This window comes from Mustela nivalis (genome assembly GCF_964662115.1).
Source record: "Mustela nivalis genome assembly, chromosome: 11".
Lineage (NCBI taxonomy): Eukaryota > Metazoa > Chordata > Mammalia > Carnivora > Mustelidae > Mustela > Mustela nivalis.
This window is the reverse complement of record NC_139030.1, coordinates 48,751,417-48,773,003: the sequence shown is the minus strand read 5'-3', so window position 1 is coordinate 48,773,003 and position 21,587 is coordinate 48,751,417. Positions and strand designations below refer to the sequence as shown.

General features: G+C 40.0%; 1 protein-coding gene across 2 annotated transcripts in view; it reads left to right on the top strand.

The window, feature by feature from the left end:
• Positions 1–3,458: 3,458 nt before the first annotated feature.
• The window catches only part of LOC309843632 (myosin-IIIb-like), a gene marked incomplete at its 3' end in the record, with an annotated part of 134,241 nt that continues 116,112 nt past the window's right edge, over positions 3,459–21,587 (top strand). For both annotated transcript variants that reach the window (XM_082689222.1, XM_082689223.1), the window contains exons 1-3: positions 3,459–3,586; positions 20,446–20,629; positions 21,349–21,483. In XM_082689222.1, the coding sequence (XP_082545348.1) occupies positions 3,510–3,586; positions 20,446–20,629; positions 21,349–21,483 (396 nt within the window). In that variant the 5' untranslated portion in view covers positions 3,459–3,509. The remainder of the gene's footprint in view (positions 3,587–20,445; positions 20,630–21,348; positions 21,484–21,587) is intronic.

Sequence of the window (21,587 nt, the reverse complement as noted above, 5' to 3'; positions counted from 1 at the left end):
ACATGCCAGGCCTTATGTTAGGCCTGGAAGTACGTGACCTGATAGGCATGGTCCCCGTCCATGTGTCACTGACCATGTAGTGATGTCAGCAACTGTAAAAGTCATCTATGACATTCTTTTGCTTCAGGGTTCTTGAGTTATTGCTTACTTGATGTGTTTATATCTTACTTTTGATATATTATTATTGATACTATTATTATTATCTTGATACCATTATTTTATATTATTTTTGATACCTTTTTTTTCCTGCCACTCATAGATGAACTTTCTAAACAAGCTACCTTCCAACCTTATTCCAGAGCAATTGAACATTCCAGAATCAATTGGTGATTCTATAGTAACACAAATTAAGTGTCCATTCTGCAAAATGTCTCCTTGGAGAAAACAAAGGTTATACTATGTAATTCGTGGATTTAAAACCTTCATGGTGCTTAGTATTTACCTCCATTAAAAAGAGCAGCTCATACAAATTTAAAATTAATAGATTCGATCCAGTTTGCCTATTCTTATTTTTGAGGCCTGTTATGAGAAATTATGCAAATAGCTGTCAGGCTGCCACTACTGCACTCACACAGGGAATGCATCATAACTCGTTTCTTAAAAACACTTATCTGGAGCAGGTCGAGCTCTCAGCCATTTGCAGGGACATGTCCCTGCCTTCAGATGGTTCACTTTGAACTAATAAGTATTGTTAGAGGATTGAGGGAGGAGGTGGAGAGGTGGGAAGGAAAGCAGGATAAATTACTGGGACCCTATTATCTGGAAGGGCAGGGAAAAATCTCTGGCAAAGCTGGTTTAGTTTGGTCCTCTTGACCAGGCAGTCAGTGACCTTTGAAACTGTGTCCTGCTGCCCTTCTTGTTCTGCTCTTTTCCGAGAAAAACAGCTGACATCAAATTTTAACCCTCTAGGCTGCCTGAAAGTTCCCCTGGTCAATTCATCTTCATCTCCTGATTATGCCTCTGGCTCTCCTCCTGGAACCAGGTCTTCTTCATATCCTGTTACATTCATTCATTTATTCATCTGGCACACAAGTGGGATGACAAAAAGTTCAGTCCAACTATATGATGCTGTAATTTTATAAGCCAAAATGTGAGCATCTGTTATGTGCACCAGGAGGAATACAAGAACACAGAACACATTATCCTTATTCTTAAGATTCTTAATGACAGTAAATGGAAATACAAAAAGTTGCACTGACCAAAGGCGTACATCTTCATTCTCTAAATTCGTGCTCTTATAACTGCATTCTCTGAGTGCCGTTCCTGCCTGTGCACGATAATCCTTTGTACTTCTTCCTTCAAAACCATGCCTATGTTTATCTACTCCAGGAAGTCATCCCACTGGAGCTCAGTCCCAAGATGAATCGACTCTTTCTTAGAAATTACAAATGCAGCTAATGCAAAGTTACTTGGCTCTTGCTGTCTGCTGCTTTGCAGTCTTCAGCTTATTTCACAAGGGCCTCCATGCCACGTTGGCTGACCAGAAAAGGAGCTCACTGTATGCTGGCAGGCCCTGCTTTCCTGTTCCTCGCTCCTCCTCTGTCCTGTTAGCTGCGCATAGCCCAGGGCATGCTACTGAATGCTGTTGAAAGTCACTTTTCCTTCCTTGGGAAGCCAAACCAGAAACTCACAGGTGTGTCTGCCTATGGGCTTTGCTTAGCGCTTGACTTAGAAAAAGAGGATGTTTGTATCATGTCTGGAATGAAGGGGTAATGCACCCTCAAGTGGGGGGAATATAAGTTGGCGATATTACATGATGTGCACGTGGGGCATGGGAAGATGGTTTTGATTCTGCGGCTTCTGCTGGTAGGAGACACTAAGCAGATCAGGTTCACAAGCCATTAGCATCATGTTAATCTTGGCTAGTAGGGAAGCAAAGCCACCAAGGATTTCGTAGAGTTACCAGCCCCTCTCACAATAGCCGTCTGAGCCTAACACCACTTGGAACCTCGGTCAGAAAAAAGTCCTCTAGTGACAATGTGTCTGTCATACATTCTGATCCATACACTCCTCAAAGACACTATTTTCTGGCCATGAAGTGTTCTGCTGCTTTTTGGAGGACTGAAAATCCAATCTTGGATAAGCCGGATTCAGAAAATAGGTCATCGGTGTGAGTTGCAATTATTTTCCTTCCGGCTTGCTTCTGTGTTTGCTTTAGATTGCTTTTCTGCAAAGGGCAGGCGCAGCTGCCCTTGACTGGTGTGCAGCAGAGGTGGGGGACTGGGGGAGGGGGGACACAAGACCACTCTAGCCTCAGGCCTTTATGAGGCACCGCCCAGATTCTTGGAGCTTCCAGCTTGCATTTATCTGCCTTTTGCCTGGGCTGTTAAATTCCCATTAAAGGGGATTTTAAAGCAGGGAAGAAATACCCTCCTTGAGTATTGATTTTTCACACACACACACACACACACACACACACACACACACACATCATTGTTCATAGCCACTTGATTTGCCACCTGCAGTTTATAATAGAACGGACGTGTGGGATTATAAACCACTTTATTTTGCACAGAATTTCTCAGCTTGAGGCCAAATTGAAGGGCATTAGTCATCAGTAATTTGCAGTTATTTTTAATGTATTTCACTCGGAAAGGTTTAAGGCAGCTAAAGCTAAGATAAAGTTCCCCATGCTTTGGTGAGGAAATGAAAAATCTGATCATTTAGTTAATCATTGGTCATAGCTGTGGTTGTGTATTTTTCCTAAGTGAGTGCAACATCGTGACTGATTTGTGATTTGGTAACATGGCGATTTGAATGATAGTAAATAAATTCAATTATGCCATGACTCTCCACCCCCACCCCCAATATTTGTATAGGTTTAAGGTTTAAAATTCATAGAACGTTAGAGAAGGGAACTTAGAGATCATTGGGATCACCTTGGGTGCCCTGTAAAATGCCAGTTCCCACCCTGCCTAAGATTCGGTGTCAGCAGGCCTGGGTGCGAGCAACTACAGTGGGCAGTGCCTGCAGGAAACTTTGAGAAACAGTGATTTTCGTTCAACCACCTCATTCTTTAGAAGAGGAAACAGAGGCACAAAGAGATGAAGAGACTTAAGATATTTGTCAGGATCCCAGAAAGATAAAGCCTGCCGCTGCAGACCAGGTGTCCTGCTTTCCAATTCAGTGCAGTCCCTTGCTTTTCTTGCTCTGGAATTAGCCTGGCACGGTGCGGTTACCGGCTCTGTCCACAGCCCCCAGACTTGGTTCCCTTCGCGAGCACGCGCAGTGGGGAGAAGGGAGACCTTCCTCTTAGCCTTGCTCCTGCTTCCGGGCCTCCCTCGTCATGGTGGGGGTGCTCCCGTAGCGCTTCTCCCTGCTCCCTCGCCCCATCAGGGCCACCTGCCCAAATGGAGGTCCAACGTAAGAGTCAATAGCCGAGAAGCCCCACACAAACCAACTTCAGACTTTCTCTGCTGCAGCTTGGGACGCTGCCGGAAGAGCTCCTCACAGAGCTCGCCTCCCTCCTCAGGCGGCGCTCTTCCTCACTCCTGTCCCAACTGCAGCCTATGGACGGCTGCTGGGGACGCCTCGTGGGACCCCAGCCCATCCCACACACTCCCGCCCACCCGCCTCAGGGTCCACGGTGAGTAAAGTGGTTCCAGAAGATTCCTCAGAGGCTGAGGTAAACAAATGGAGCTGTGAATGGTGGGAAGGATGTTGCCGAACTGCAGGGCGGGAGGGAGCAGGCAGAGGTTTTCCGCCCGGGAACAGCAAGGGTAACCAAACAGCCCCGAGGTGGCAGGGAATGCCTCGTGCTGCGTGGACAGCAAGATGGCGGTGGCGAGTGACCCGCAGAAGGCGCGGCCAGAAAGGGAGAGAGGGGTCTCTCGGTTGCGCTGGGAGAAGGCTGGATCCTGTGCTAGCTGCAGTGGCATTTTACACAACTGTGGAAAAGACAGGCACTCATAGCTGCATGGACAGCAGACTGGGGGAGGGCCGGGGGTGGGGTATTGCAGGAGGTGAGAACTGAAGTCGAGGACCCGAAGGGAGCCCGAGATTGTGGGCCAAGGGGGATGAGAATGGCCTGGTCGCCTAGAGGAGGTGGCCGTGCTGTGCTTGGTTCCCTGGCAGAGGGGTCTGGCTGAGCTGGCGAGGGGTCTTTTTTCTCATTTGCTCAAAAGGCTCCTTGGTGGCTGGCGGTGGCTCTGATTGTGGGGCAGTGGTGGTGGTTGTGGCAGGTACCCATATTCAGGCATTTGTATTTAGAGCGGAGCTGACAGGATTTATTGATTGTCCACAGGAGTGCTGATTAATTACTTACATACAGGTGAAATAATTTGGAACTTGTTAGTAAAAAAATCTTGTAAATTTGAAAGATTTTCTTCCCATCCATATATAGCCTTCAATGATTGGATCATATAGTTTTCCATTTTGATCCATGGTGTAGCTTGTTGACTCTCTTAAGCAGTTTGGTCTGCTACAATAGAATACCGTAGACGGGGTGGCTTAAACAACAGAAATTTATTTCTCATCATTCTGGAGGCTGCGAAATCCAGATCAAGGTACCAGAACAGTTGAGTTCTTTTGAGAGCCCGAGCGCTCTCTCTAGTGTCTCCTTATAAAGGTAGGAAGCCCATTCATGAAGTCTCCGCCCCCATGACCTAATGACCTCCCAAAGGCCTCACCTTCAAATACCAGCATATTGGGGATTAGGGTTTCAGTATATGAATTTTGGGGTGATACCTATCAGTAAAAATGTCTCATTACCTGCCTAAAAATGCATCTCATTTGTGGAAACACTTGTACTTTACAAAAACCACGGTAGCTGAAACAGCATTTTAAATAGAACACATTCTGTAGAATCCTTATTTTTACTTAGAAAAATAATTTTAGTTTTCTGTGGTGAAATCTTATGTTCCAAGGTGAAAAGTCATTGCTCATACTCTATGGAGTAAATCAATTGTAAATAAATAAGTAGATGCGAAAATAGTATCTGTAGCAATTAATGCTTAGAGGAAATAACAGGATTATCTGAGAAAGAATAATAGGGGAGATTACATGGGATGGTTTTGCCTCATCTCCACCATTGTTTCTCAAAGTAGGTGTGGAGTTGAGTGGTAAACTTTAGAATTACTTGAGGGTTCTTGATAAAAATATAGATTCTTCCACCCACTATTGACTCAGAATTGCTGGGAGTGAGCTCAGAATATGCATTTTAAATAAGTTGCTAAGGGATTCTTATGGGTGTGCCTGGGTCCTCCCAAACTCTCCCAACCATGGTTCCCATCTTAAGTCCCCCATTTTCCATTCTTTACTTTTGCTCCATCTGCCCAGCTAGCCTACTCATCTTTGTGTATCCAGCTCCAGTTCCTCTTAAGGCCTGAGTCAGATGCCATCCCCAGATCCTCCCAGCTGGATGGACCATCCCCCTCCTTATAGTTAGACTATACACTAACTATAGTGTATAGTCTGCAGTCCATAGTGTATACTTATTGCTGTATAGTAACTTGCATTTAAGCTGTATCCTTTCACTGTATGAACCATATGCTAGGTCAGGACTGAGTGTGATTCATTTTAAAGTCTTTCAATGGCTTGCTCAGAGTGGGTACTCAGGTATGCATTTCGTGGAATGTCCCGCTAAGCTTAAGCCTAACTCTCTTTGGACTTTGTACTTTTACCACTTGACCGTGTTCTAAATGTCTCAACTATAGTAGACCAGCTTTGTACTAAGCATGGACAACCAGTTCTTTGCTCAAGTTCATGTTCTAAAAGGTAACACTGAGGAGTGATGAGTGAGAATGCAGGGATTTCTAGACAGCCACTGAGGATGTACTTGATAGCCTGATTTAGAAAGGCTCCCAGTGGCTGTGTAATTGAATGAGGTTCCCTACAACTGATGTATTCAACAAGACATCATAGATAGGGTGGAAAGAGGCTTCCCAAGCACTTTGCTTGGGGAAAAAAAAAAATCCATTGTGATCACACCTGCTAGAACTGAAGAAGGCGTTGCTCCTTTTTTTTCTGCTCATAATAACTTGGACTGCTCTTAAGGGATCTTCAAGTGACACCTCCTTCAGTCTACTGTCTGCATAGCCACCAAAGTAGCCTAACATAAATTAGATCATGTCCCTACTGTTCAGATTCCACCAATGGCTTTTGATCTGTTTAAATAAAAGCCAGGTCTTTAACTTACAGAGGCTGATAAAGACCTATGTGATTTATCTGCTCCTCCCTGTCCCATATCTCTCTGATTCCACCATCTATTTCTCTCCCTTGGTTATTCCAGTGCAGCCACAACTGGCTTCTTTCTATTCCTCGAATATGCTAAGTAAACTCCTGCCTCAGGGCCTTTGTGCTTACTGTATTCTGCATCTGGAACAGTTTCCCCCCAGATTTTACTCTTCCATCTTTTTCCTGTCGTTTCTTAAATGTATCCTGCTCAGTGAATATTTCCTGGTCCTGCTACCACCTTGCCTACCACCCACTCTGACTTTCTAATCACCTTTTCTACTTTATTTTTCTCATAGAAATTGATAGCTACCTATCATCTATATATTATTTATTTATTTTTTATATATAAATATATATAATATATTATATATAAGCATATATAATATATATTGTATATAAATATATATATAATCTCTCTATATATATATATTATTTATTTTGTTGATTTTCTCTCTCCCCCAACTAGAATATAAGCTCCATGAAGGTGTGGTTTTGGTCTATTTTGATCATTGTTGTATCTTTAACACCTGGAAATATGCCAGATAAGTAGCAAATGCTCATTCAATACTTATTAAAGCAATGAGGCAGAGTGGGGTAAACAAAAAGATTTAAATCCTGGCTCTCATTTTAACTTCCTTAAGCTCTCAGTGTATCAGTTTTCTTATCTGTAAAATAGGAATAGTAGTAGGTATTGCCTCATGGAGCTATGCCATCTGGTGTAGTGTCCAATGTCCAGTACTTACTCAGTAAATGTTCCCTACAATCGAGGTTTTATAGGTTGTAAAAAGAGTATCTAGTAGCGATATTTCTCTTTTCCAGCTAGCAGATTTTTCCAAAATGTAAAAATAAATGATATATTTTGTGCTTCTTATTTGCTGGGACTACCACACAACTTTAAGTGGTGAGTACTTTAATTATTTCCAGTTTATGGATGAGGAGATCAAGGCACAGAAGGGTTGAACATTTCTTCCCTTGCCAACATAGCTAGTAAGTATAAAAGCTAGGACTTGATCAGTCCTAGCATGGGACTAGACACCATATTCTTTACCTTAATTTTCACTGCTTCTCACTCAGTATGTGCATGAATGAAGCTTTTGGGAAAGAGATGAAAAGGAGTCATTGTCAGTTGACTTACTTCCTCCATAGCAACATGAGAAGTTCAAAGGTGGATGGTGCTGGGTGTTCTTCTCACCTCTTTTGCTCCAGCCCGATATGGTCAGGACTCATGAATTCCCTCTCCAGATACCCATGGCCCCTCTGTAGTGCCTTCAATTTATCCTTCTTACCTGGAAGCAGTGCTGGGGGATGTTTTTGGTTGTCACAATAGAAAGTGGCTGGTACATAATGAGCTGGGACACACAATTCTGAAATACATGGAATAGCCCTGCACAATGATGGGCTTTCTTATTGAAATGCCCAAAATGTCTCCATTATTTTTTTTTTTTTAATGTCTTTCACACAATCCCCGCTCCGCTAATCTAAGGTGTATACTTTCTTCAAGGATCAGCTGAAGTTATTGCTTTGAGACTCCAACATTCAGCACTCCCTGTTTAGCTATACTCAGTCTCTTCCTTCGTTTCACAAGTGTTCGTTGAGTGACAGCCAATGTAAATGCAGAGGGGATTTATATGAATTAGACAGTCTCTGCCTTTATGGTGCTTGGGACCTCATTTGGCAGTTGAGGTTTATTCACAAAATGACACCACAGACCAGCTTATCATATAGGAGCACTATAGAGTTTCAGAGGAAAAGGAGCTGCCTATTCATGGAGGGATAAGGGAACATGAGCTGGCTCTTGAAGGGCTGGTAGGATTTGTGATTAATGGATATGGTGGAATGAACACACTGATGGTAGAAATCATTTGGGAAAAATTTCATTTGGGCAAAATTACATCCAAGGATGATTCAGGAAATGACAGGGGGTTTGGTTGAAAATCATCATAAGCCTGATACAGAGAAATGAAAGGAGATTTAAGACAGGAATGGAAGGCTGCATTTTGGTTGCTGAGGTCTTAAATATCTGACTGAAGAATTTAGACTACATTGAATTTATCATTGAAGTCATCACAGGTTACTTGTTTAAACAAGGTTGTGACATGAATGAATCAATGATTTTGTGTGTTTATCTGCAATGATACTTATAGTTAAGAGTGGTTATGAGTTGGGATGGTGGAATTTTGAGTGTCGTTGTCGTATTTTTCTTCATTTATTTTTCCTCATTTTCTTAGTGCTCTATGAAACTACAGGTATTGTTTTTTAATTAGGAAAACTTTATTGGTTCTTAAAGTTCTGATTTTTAATCTTATATTCAACAATTTATTGAGCACTTATTATACAATGGATATTTGCCTATGAGGCATAAAAAATTATGAAGGCATGACCCCTGTTCTCTAGGAGACCACTTGTGATCTGTAAACGTCAGGCATTGTGGTAACTGCTAGAAAAGAGTATTGATCCGGTGAGACCATAAAGGAAAGGTCATCACTAATGGGAAGATTAGGAAAGGCCTCCTAGAAGAGATAGCATCTAAGCTGTACTTGAATGGTTCCATGTAGCCTTGTACAGGTAGGTTCTGTTTGTTAAGAAGGCAGTTCCTGAAAATGGCTCTAATCTCTTACCAACCTTTACAATTTTATCACGTACTTGCTTATATGTTAGTTTGGAATTATACTGTAGTGTGTTCATGCTTATATGGTGCTATCTTTTTTGAGGTGTCTCTGGGTGTTTATTATATTTGATATTTGTGTAACTTTCCCCTTCCTCTAAACTTTCACTGTTTACTTTTCTGATTTCTTTTTAAAAATTATTCTCTGAGTTTAAAAGCATTCCTCTATGATTTGTAATTCATACAGAGCTTACCATAACATTTAGACAAAATATTCTGAATAACATATGCAGAGATGGAAATCTTTTTCATAAATTTTCTCACAAGTAGAAAATGTTGTTGGACAAGTTTCTATTTAAATCATACTTTCTAGGCCTGACTGACTGCAGGAGTTCACAGGGTACATGCTTCAGATTGCTTCATTTTCAGCAAGGTAAGGCAGCACCTCCACTTTGGAATAAAGCAAGGTATTCAAAAAGGGTACAGGCCAGGCTTTTTTGGGGTTGTTAGAAATTAAAACTAGCTTGTGAGGGATGTAAATTTGCTTGTGAGAAGAAGCAGCTTCTTAGAAGAATGCAGTAGGAAATTTCATGTATGTGTAAGGACAGACAAAGCTTAGCAGGCCTCAGAGTGCCTGCATTTAGAATTGGTAGTGAACCCCCTTACCAGTCCTCTTTTTAGCATGGTCCTTTTGGTTTCTTCCTTCTCTGTTTTCCTCTGCTTCTCAGATGGGCTTCTACAGCTTCACGTGGTTTCTCTTCTCCCATGACTTCAGCAGGCATCTGGGCCAGAATGATCTCCTCTATAGAGAGTTCTTATTTGCTTAAAAAAAATGGTTTAGCTTTTAAAATAAAATAATATATGCACTAGCCCCCCTCCAAAAAAGAATGAATAGTATAGAAAGGCCTAATTTTCTAAAAATTATATTAATCTTTACCTTTTCTAATTTCTCTGACTCCTGGTACCTCTTCCTAAAGTTCAAGAGTTTTTTTTGTAGCTTTCTGGAAAATATGTATGTAAAGGTACAGATATATAGATACACATAAACATACACATAAAATAGTTATACATGTAAATATTCTTTTTATTTACACAGAAGTTATCTTTACATGATGTTCAATAATTTTTAAAAACTATAATTTTTTATTTTGTTATTTTTTCCATATTAATTGACACAAAATTTATTTTCTTTCTTTTAAATGGTTACATGTGTTTGGATAGTATTTCATTTTTATGTAATTAGTATGGTTTATCACATGATTTTTTTTAAATGATGGAGCTTAAGTTTGTATCTGATTTTCTATTAGAAACAATGCTACAATAAACATCCTTGTATATTTATCTAGTAGAAGTTTAAATTTTTACATTTGTTCTATGTTCAATTAAAGTTAATTTTTGTATATGAGAGAAAAAGGTAGAGGTTCCTCTTCTCTTTTGGTATATGGCTATATAATTGTCTCAGCATTTTTTGTTGAAAAGTTTTCCTTTATAGTAATACAGAAATATTATTGATGTTAATATTGACCTTGTATTTTATAATTTTGATAAATTCACTAATTCTAGTAGCCTTATTATAAATGTTATCAGATTTTTTATGTAGATGAACATGTCATCTGCAAATAAAGTCCATTTGTTTCTTCCTTTCTAATCTCCAATGTAGATGCTTTTAATTTCTTTTTCTTGCCTTATTGCACTGGTTTCCCTGCAGTGTTAAACAGAGGTGATGAGAGCAGACATCCTTGCCTTGTTCTTGATCTTAAGGTGAAAGCCTTCAGTTTTTCACCATTAGACGTGATGGGAACTCTGAGTTTTTTAGATGCCTTTATTAAGTTGAAGACGTACATGTTTATTTCTGCTTTGCTGAGCATTTTTTAAAAAATCCTGAATGTATGCTGAATTTTGTCAATTGCTTTTTCTGGATGTGTTGAGGTGATCATATGGATTTTCTTTTTTAGTCTGTTAATATGATGAATCTACGTTTCCTTCTCTGATTAAAATTAAATTTAAAATTAAAAAGTACTTGAAAATAAGTTTTATGTTAGATATATCTATAACTATGTTGTTATAGATATATACATATGTAGATATCTATGTAGTTATAGATATATATGATATATATCTGATATATATCTGATGGGTTAGCCATATTGACTGTATTGTGTATATTTCTTATTACTTTGTCTTCTTGTTCTGTCATGGTTAACCAGGTCTATTACTATTATTGTCTTTTGTTGGTTTCTTCTAGGGTTTTTTTTTTAATGAATTTCATCACTTTGTTTTTGGTGGTGATTTATAACATGTGTAAGTACATTATTGACTTAAACTTTAGTGATTCCTTTCTGATATTAAGATTATGAATTTTTTTCTTTTCCCTTACCATTTTCCTGGTTTATCTTTGATGTCTTTTTTACTTTTAAACTTTCTGAGTTATAGAGAGTCTCTTGGAGAGTTTATTTTAGATGTGGATCTCTACAGTTTGTTTTGTTCTATATTTCGGCCTCATTAAGAAACATATTTATTATAAGATGAATACTTTTAAATTTACATTATATTTTCTGTTTTTATTTTATTTTTTTAAAGGATTTTATTTATTTACGAGAGAGAGAGAGAGAGAGAGACAGGGCACACATGATGGTGGTGGGGGGCGGTCCAGGAGAAAGGGACAAGCAGGCTCCCTGCTGAGCACAAAGCCTAGGATCCTGATGTGAGCTGAAGGCAGACACTCAACAACTGAGCCACTCAGGAACCCCATATTTCTGTTTTATTTTATTTAATTTTTTTTTTAATTTTTTTTTTTTTAAAGATTTTATTTATTTATTTGACAGACAGAGATCACAAGTAGGCAGAGAGGCAGGCAGAGAGAGAGAGGAGGAAGCAGGCTCCCTACAGAGCAGAGAGCCAGGTGTGGGGCTCGATCCCAGAACCCTGGGATCATGACCTGAGCTGAAGGCAGAGGCTTTAACCCACTGAACCACCCAGGCACCCCATATTTCTGTTTTAAATGATTCCTTCATCCCTACCCCAAACTCATCCCTTACCCTATGGATTGTCTTTTCTCTCTATAGTGTATGTATGTGTCAAATGTGAATAAGTGTACTTTTCATGATAATGTTGAGAATTTGTAGCCTATTTTTTGGTGTTTTAGAGATTTCTTTTATAAATTTACATAGTGGTTTTAACCTCTCCTTATCAATTAATCAATTATCTGTTGACTACTTACTGAGATGGATAAGAAAATTATTCTTATTTTTGCTGATATTATTTTACGTGGTTAACTTTAATAATTTCAAATACTTAAATCTCAATTTCTTGATTTATCATCTTTATAAGTAAAGAAATGTTAGGAAATTCTACCTTTATTTTTTCTTCTGTCTCTCCCCAAGCTGTTGAATTGGGTTTATTATTGCTTTTTATTGTTGAAATGTGTAACATGGCAAGTAAGAAATAAATGTACTTCATACTGTCATTTAACCTAATTTCTAAATGTGTCTAGGTTCAGTTCTCCCTATCAGACTTTTTACTAGAGCTCCACATTTATCTCTTGTTTTTCTGGATTTGGGGCTCAAGTCTTTTTTTTTTTTTTTTCCAAGTAAGACTCACAGAGTCATTGAATTATTGAGTCTGAAAATGTCTGTTGTCTTTATACTTGAACAACAATCTGGCTAAACGTAAAAATACTTATTCAAACCTTTTTCTCCTTCAGAACTTTGTACACATAGATTATGTATTTTTTTGTGTGTTAAATATCGAGTGCCTGAGATTTTGTTTTGTTTTGTTGTTTTTTGTTTTATTTTGGGGGAACTGAAAAATTCTCTCAGTAACTATATCAGGAAATGTCTGTCTCTCTAAGACCTATTCATTGTGTTCCCTGATATAGAGGTATTAGGCATTAGGTGCAGTCATGGTTGATGGATACTGGTTTTGCTCTTCTTTCTGAAATATTGTTTCAAGTGCTGAGCTAGGGTCATCTCACCTGGCAGGAGGCATCTTTCCTGCATATCTCTGGAAATGCAGTTTGTTTTCGAATAGAACCTGGTTATTTCTTCTACTTCCTTTTAATGACCCACGGAGCCTAGTTTTCAGTGATTATGCAAGAGTTTCTTAATAAATTCTTATTGAATATATAAGTGAATGAGGCTTGATTCATTTCCCTGCTGTTAATTCTCCCTCTCTGATTACTTCTTTTTAGATAAGGAGTATTGCTAAGGCTTTTTAGCATTCTATCTACTCACCATCTCCAAAACCTACCACACTTCTGGGAGAAGAAAAGCATGGTTGAACACAGCAGTGACTGTGGGATTTTCTATCTCTCACTCACTTTCCCTGAATGCTGCTTTTCAAAGATAATGGCATGATATTTTGTCATTTCTTTTATTTAGTTGCTGCTAATATGTTTTTATTTTGTTTGCTGGATTTCAGCTTTTTCTTGTTAACATTGTTCATACACTTAGTTTTAAGGAAAGTCAGTACCTGACTTCATTTCTCCATTTTGCTCCAGAAGTCATAAGGGTTTTCTAAACAAGTTTAGAACCTCAAAAGCAGAGTTGAGTTTGTTACTCTTACCTATATTTGTTGTAGAACCTAATCAGGGGTTGCATACAATGAGCATTTAGAAACTACTGATGCACAGGACTAAATTTTATGGTAATTTTGTCTAATGTGTGACCTATTATTGAAAGAAGGGGAGATAGTGTACAACCACCTTGGAATTACGAGGTCTAGCTTTGGATTAATCAAAGAAGTGACAAGTAAAGCACAAGGAAAAAACCAAGGCCTTGGAAGAAATGGCCACACTTCAGAATGAGGATGTTTAGTGTTCACTTCAACACTGGAAGAATTGAGATCATCTATTTGTTTTTGACCCCATTTTGATGCCAGCTCTTAGAGCCTCTGAAAAGATACAGGTGAATGAACAAGGAATTTATCAAGAGCATTTTCCTCCTTTGGATTAGTTTTTTTCCCCCCTTCTTCAGTAAACACATCAGTTTTAAGGGCATCATGTGAAATTTGTTCCATCGGTTCCTTTTATTGCCAGAGTCAAAGCTCACCTTAGACTATTCTTCATTTTCTTTCTAAGCCTTTCATCAGCTGCACAGGGCCACCCACACAGCTAGTTAGTACGCATTTCTCTCTTCTTTTATGTGACTGTGTTTTTAGCCTTGGGCAAATTCAACTTCATGCCATCGGGCAGTTTCTTTTTCAGGGACATGATGGAAAGGTTTATAGATCTTTGTGGTGATGAGTCTTCTTGTTCATTTCAGTGTCTGTGAATTGATGTTCCTTCCTTTGTCTTCCTTCAGAAAATAAGAGCAGGAGTTGGACGGACAGAAGAAGGTCACTTGCTTCTTCTGCCTATTGATTTTCCTGTGCTGCTCAGCGGTTCATTAGTTACTCCTAACTATGGTTCTGTATTTAATGGCAGTTTGGGCTGGGACATCAGCCACAGAGGGGCACTGACCGTGCCTCGGTCAGCGAAAGGGGGAATGAGAAGGTGACTTTCTGACAGTCTGAGTGTTGGTGCTTTAGTGCCAAATTCTGGGGTATGTTTTTGTTGGTTAAAGGTTTATTGTTTCTTACATGGATGAAGTGCTAGTCTACATGGGACTTTGAGACTGTTTAGAATATTATCAAGGGTGGTGGTGGGGAAACTGTTCAGGGAGGTAGGGTTGACCAGCTGTATAAATTCCAGAATGTACACTTACATACATTAGTTAAACTGAATTTTAAAAACTTTATTATAGAAATTGAAAAACATAGGAAAGTTAACGGAATATAACCATGAACTCCACTCCCGCCCCTGCCATGTACTCAGCTTCAGTAATTACCACTCATGGCCAATGTTTTGTCATGTATACCCCTTCTTATTTTTTCCTCATATGTTACACCTGTAAATATTTCAGTGTGTACTGCTAAAAGGTAAGGAATCTTTTTTTTTTAAAGATTTTATTTATTTGATAGAATAAATAGAAAGACAGAAAGACAGACAGAAAGGAGAAAGGGCACGAGGGAGAGGGAGAAGCAGACTACTTACTGAGCAGGGAGCCCAGTGGGGCTTAATCCTAGGACCCAGGATGATGACCTGAGCAGAAGGCAGATGCCTAACTGACTGAGCCACTCAAGCACTCTGATATGGAACCTTTTTGAAAAGATAGCCATAGGGGTGCCTGGGTGGATCAGTGGGTGAAGCCTCTGCTTTCGGCTTGGGTCATGATCTCAGGGTCCTGGGATCGAGCCCCGCATTGGACTCTCTGCTTCCTCTCTGCCTGCCTCTCTGCCTGCTTGTGATCTCTGTCTGTCAAATAAATAAATAAAATCTTTAAAAAAAATCCTGCAAATACAATTATAACAACTAAAACAAAATTAAAAATTCCTTCCTTAATAATCATTAAATAACTAATTGGTGACCTGAGTATCTTATAAATGTTATAATTTAGTGGGGTTTTTAGTGAATCCACACTTTATTTCACAGTTGATATGTATTATAAGCCTCTTTTAATCCTGAGGTTATCCTTCTCAATTTATTTTCATTTGCAAATTATTTTTGGAGAATATTGGATCATTAGTCTTGGAGAGTTTCTTGGAGAGATTTAAGTCTGGATTTTGCTTATTGTACACAGACTATATTATTTAACATGGGCTCTGCCTTTTTTATTGAAATATAGTTGACACACAATATTACCTTAGTTTCAGAGGTACAACATAGTGACTGACAGTTCTATGTACTATGATGTGACTATCCTGCCCTTTTTTATTCATGTAAATTGGTAATTAAGAAGCTTGATGAGATTCGGGTTTAATTTTTTAGGCAATACCATTTCTTAGGTAGCGGGACGTTCTTCCTTTAGGAAGCCTAATGCCTGACTTTGTGTATATGTATGGAACTAGAAATCTGTGGAATCATGTTTGACAAAAACTAACTATGGAATATTCCATAGCTTATTTTTTAAAGTACTTTGCTGATGATTGAAACCCAAACTCCTGAGGAAGTCTAAACATTCAATTCTGATAAGGTAAAGCAGCCACTGAGCTATTTACTTTATGGCTGTATGGGAAACTCCTCACTGCAGTGTGGTGTGTAACCTGGGCAAGCCCCCACTTCTGGTAGGAAGAGGGATCCAGAACTGAGCTGCTCTCTGGTGGTGTGAGCCCTGTCCCTGATGTTAACTGCAAGCAGCAGTCATGTTTGGTTCATTAGTCCTCATCCACAGAAAGATATTCTCAACTACAAGATATTCTCAACAAGGGGATGTGGCTTCTGACCTCTGCAAGTTTACCTCCTCACAACAGAACAAAACAAGAAAAAGGACAATTATTCTTAACATCCAAGAGACTGTGTTACCATAAGGGTAAAGTCTCTTACTAAATCAATGAATCTGTCTCTCCCTTGGCTTAAATAATGAGAGGTTTGGCTGTCCCCTAGATAATTGGCTAATCATGTGTGACAAAGATAGGAATATATTCCTTTACTATGATATAACCCCTTTTCACACAATGCAAAACCAGAGAGTATTCGTCGAGTCTTTGTTTTAGAGCAACTGCACACATAGACATGTGAAGGCGGATAGGACTTCTGATTGGTTTGTGAGTTGCTCGAGCCTACCCTGCGCTGAGAACTGTATCACTTTCTTCTGCTGAGACAGACTAGTCCTGTTTGTCTTTCAAAGACAGTAGCCCGTATAACCTGAGTTTTGTAGCCTCCTGAAGTTACCCCTTTATTTCTAGTCCAAATAAATGACTGGGGTCCTGTTTCAGGACTTGGAGGAAACTCAGTTGCCCCTGCAGGGACTTCTGAGGTTCTGCACAGTCCTGAGGTGTCAGGTTCATCCCTGCACTCTTGACCATTTCCATGAGGTCCAGCTCTGGCTGTCACGCCCCAGACACAGACATAGGCAGAAGTGTGGTCTCCCCCAAGGTTAACATTCTGACCAGGAACAGCTTTTTGGCTCTCAGCAGGGCTAGTCCAGCTGCCCCCTGAGAGCAGATTACCACCACATGTATAGAGCTGTATAAGGAGCCATTGTTGGGACTATTTAATTAATCGTCAGAAAGTTGATAGAGTCAGGTATTGATTTTAAAGAGAAAAGGACAGGCAACTGTGTTATTGTGCAAATGTTCTGTTGTACATTTATTTAACCCTATCTATGGATGCCCAGACAGATGTGATGGGCATGGCGGTGGAACCTCGTCCTCCCTCTGTTCACCATCATTGGTGCTAACTGTAGATGACTTCCTCCAGATAAGTTGTTTTTGTTCTATGGGGAGCAGAGATTGCCATCCATTAGATCTGTGGGGGCATTTAGGCTCCATGTGATTGGGAGTAATCCTACCACAGAGCTTTAAAATATTTGGTGCAGTTGGTCAGACAGGACCTTTGTTAACCAGCTGACTCCCTTCATTCTATTCTGTGGGGCAGAGATCACAGGATCAGGCCCAGGGAGTCCTGGATTCCCATTCTTGCATTGCCTCTAAACAGTCATGACATCAATCTGGGTTTTATTTTCTTCATCTGTAAAATGAGAGTGCACTAGTTTGCTAGGGCTGCTATAACAAAATTCCCCAGACTGGGTGGCTCAAACAACAGAATTTCCTCACAGTTCTGGAGGCTGAAGTCTGAGATAAAGGTATTGGCAAGATCTTTCTGTCTCTCTGCTTGGCTTGGGTATAGCCATCTTCCCTCTAGGTCTTCACATGGTCTTCTTTCTGTGTATGTCTGTGTCCTAATCTCTTATAAGGATACCAGTCATATTGGATTAGTGCTCTGAATCTGACTTCATTTTTCCTTAATTACATCTGTAAAGATATCTCCAAATATAGTTGGACTATAGGACTTCAACATATAAATTTGGGGGGGGATACAATTTAGTATATAACAGGGACTAAGGGGGGGTGGAGTGGGGGTGCTTGAAGAGTATTGTTTTTTTTTTTTCTCTAATAATGCTCTGAGGGGGCTTCAGAGACTAAGAGACTATCTCAGTTTTCTGAGTTCTGAAAGGCTTCCCAGGACATAGGATTTTCAGTGCTAAAGCAGTCGTAGGTAAACCAGGATGGTTAGTCACCCTACATGTCTCCCATGGGGGCACAGGGATCCCCAGCCTGCCTCAGCCAGACCTGTGCTGCTGCTTTCAGCTTCAACATCAGCATCCTAAGTGAGATTGAATTTAACAAAAGGGTTTTGTGGCCCCAAATCATTAGAAAACCACTTGATTCAGTGGCCTCTAGGGTCCTCTCCTGATGCCACATTCTGTGATTTAATTTCATTTGCACATACCAAATTCCAGCCGTTTGTCTGAAACTATTAACTGATTGGAGTAAAACTAATTTGGTTCTCATTTAGTTCATGGCTAAAAGTGAGATAAAACAAAACAGGAAACCATTAAGCCTTGCCTATTCTGAAGGAGAACGGGGTACTATTCTTTTATGATGGCAACTGCCCTCTCTGGGCTCTCATTAATGCTCACTTTATTCTCTCTCCATCTCCAAATCCTAATAGCAACTCTGTGAAGTGGGTTGCATCACCAATAGCAGCAGTTCCATGATGCAGATGAAGAAACCAAGGTACAGAGAGATGAGTAGCCAGTTCACGTCTCAGGATTGGTCAGGGAAGGGCCAGGATCATGCAGACAATTTGACTTGAGCACTACTGTCAGGACACCGAACCCAAATGTGAGTGTGCTAGCTCGTGGGGGAACAGAGACTACACTGGCAAGTGTAAAGTGAGTCCATCTAGCTGATGGGCCAGATTCTTCTCTCCAGGAAGCACATTTCACTACCCAGTACCCCCTGAGCCTGTCTGGCCTTGACCAGTACTCCCGGCTGGTCCAACTTTTTGCTGTTGTAGAAGCTAGGCCTGGAACAGTTCTCAAGGTGTTGAGAGGTTTTGGGAATCTCACAATAAAGAACACTGAAACACATAGAGACAAATTTATTTCCTTGCTCTTTTATTTTTTTCCTGGTCTTCTGATGATGTTAAGGAATACTTTGTGCTTGTCTGTAATTCCCTTCCATTATTTGATGATCTGTCTCCCCCCGCCTTTTTGTTTTGAAAGTGCAAGCACGGGCAGCAGCATCTGGCTGAACTTTTGAATAACTCTATTGTCTCGAGTGTAATCATCCAGTAAAAAATATTAAACATATTTAATAACTGATAGCATAGGTACTGTACAGATGGCAAAAATAGTGAAACATGTGGTAAGAAAGATTTTTTATAAAACACTGGCCAGGAGAAAAGGAATTTATTGGAATCTTGAAATGACCAGATGAAAGGCAGGAGTTGTTTGGGGTCCAGCCAGTCTTTTGGGGTCAGTTCCTTAGCCCAGGGTCAACCTTGCCTGGGCTCTTAAGGTGCTGATTGTAGGCTCCTTTGGAAACTTGGTGTGCCTGCCAGGTGAGATCTGAAAAGACAGGTCTTTCCGGCATCAACCCCATATTCACTGGGATTTTATTTTGTTTTGGTGATGGTTTTCATAATCTTTGAAATGCCCCTGTCGTAAAGTGTAGGGATGAAAACTGGATTCTTGTGCCAGGTCAGAAGGCTGAACCTTGGGAGGATGCAGTATAGAAAATAATCAGAATTAGAAGTGCAAATTGGGATGTCCAGGATGAGGCAGAAGTGCTCACGGTGGATGGCTACCAGGCCACTGTGTGGGGATTGGATGCCATGACTCTTGTTGTTGAAGCCAGATTGGCCCCTCCCCTGCAATTAGAAACAGACCAGGTTTGAGACCCTTCTTTAGGGAGCAACTGAAGTTAAGGGGGCTTTTTTCATGGGATTAGTCCTAGATGACTTAATTTGCCTATCAAGCTTCCTTCTGGCACTTAAAGTACTTAACTCCACAGGGCTGTGTTCTTATTAAATAGGCAAAGTGAGTTTGCAGCTCCTGGTGAAGTACTCAGTGTGGTTCCCACACTAGGCTATTCCTGTATAGACAGAGTCTGAGCTTAACTAATCCTCACAGGACCCAAAACCTGGTCAGCAGTGGGTGCTGTACATTGATGAATGCCTGGTGGAGGCACCAGATCCTCCTTCCTAGCAGCCTAGACTTTGCATATGAAGGTTGGAGACTGGAGTCCAGCGACCATCAGGGAGGCCTACTCATGGTTACCAGAACCTGATCACGAAGATCTTAGACCCTTAGCTTTCAGACTCTTCCCCCAGTAGCAACTGTTTTGGCCCTTTGGCTCCTTCCTGTAGGGGTTATATAATCTTACCATTTATAATCATTGTTTTAAAAGGTATATCAGAGTCGTGTTGCCCACTCCTCCACCTTCTACCCCCATTACTTACGAAGGCTTCAAATACTTTTTTTGTAATGTACTTAAAAGGGGAAAATAAAAAGAAAAAAGTACCATAATGTTGCTAATTAAGAAATAAGAATATTCTTGTTCTGATGGGCACCTGGGTGGCTTAGTGGAGTAAGCTTCTGACTTCGGCTCAGGTCATGATCTCAGGATTCTGGATCCAGCCCTACATTGGGGGTGGGGTCCTTGCTCAGTGGGCAGTCTGCTTCTCTTTCCCTCTGTCCATTCCTCTGCTCATGCTTCCTCAATCTCTGTCTCTCAAATAAATAAAATACCTTTTTTTTTTTTTAAAGAATATTCTTGTTTTGAAAGCCCACTGCCCTCAATCCTGTGATCTGTTGCACATAACAAACTTTTTTCCCCATCAGGAAACATCTGTATGGATTGTTTCATTATAACCCCACAATGCTTGGACTTGAATCACTTCCAGATCCCACTGATACCTGGGAAATTATAGAGACCATAGGTAAAGGCACATATGGCAAAGTCTACAAGGTAACCAACAAGAGAGATGGGAGCCTGGCCGCAGTAAAAATTTTGGATCCAATCAGTGTAAGTAATGGTAGTAAAATTGCAACCACAATATAACACACATGTTAAGCTTTTAACTTCTTTCCTGGTTTTAGTTATGATTTTCATGAAACCTGGCATGAAATTCAAAATGAGTCATGATTTGTCAGCTTATTTTGAAGGGAACTCCATTTGGAGTTAAAAAATTCTTTGAATTTCTGTTTCTTGTCCATTTTACTGTCGTTTTGGTTTTGACCCTCTGAGTTCTTCAAAAGTTATTTTCTTGGAAAGGGTTATGTTTCTCACTCCTTTATACAGAGTCTAGTCTTTTTCTAAGTTGCAGGGTGGTCCAGACTTGTGGCATTCATTCATCTTCTTTCAGAGCACTGAACACCTTGTAATGCTAGAAGCTATCTTGCACAGTGAGGTTATAAGGTGTCCTAAGCTGAGCTGGGTCCCTTCAAGCTACTTCTCCTGCTTTGAAAGCTACTTCAACTGCTTTGAAAATTCAGACATTTTAAAATAAAAATAGATATTTTTAATAGTGTTATTAAAGAAGAAAGGATATAATAAGGATATTTTATTGATGTAATAATTAGAAGCTTTTATTTGGATGTGAATGCCTATTGTTAGCTATTTTCAAGATGCAGTAATGATGACGTTAAAAATACAGAGTAAATATGCTTTATTAAATTATATAATACCCGTACCCTTCCTCAGATGTTAGACTTAATCCAGCGTGCATTTTTTACCCTGTATAGGATATGGATGAAGAGATTGAAGCAGAATACAACATTTTGCAGTTTCTTCCGAATCATCCCAATGTTGTAAAATTTTATGGGATGTTTTACAAAGCGGATCCCTGTGTGGGAGGACAGCTCTGGCTCGTCCTGGAGGTAAGAGGCCCCGTTGGGTAACCATCCATTTAAACAGCACCAGGGACAAGCAGATGCATTGTTGCCTAAAGAGTATAAGATACTCATGTGAGGAGTTGGTCCCT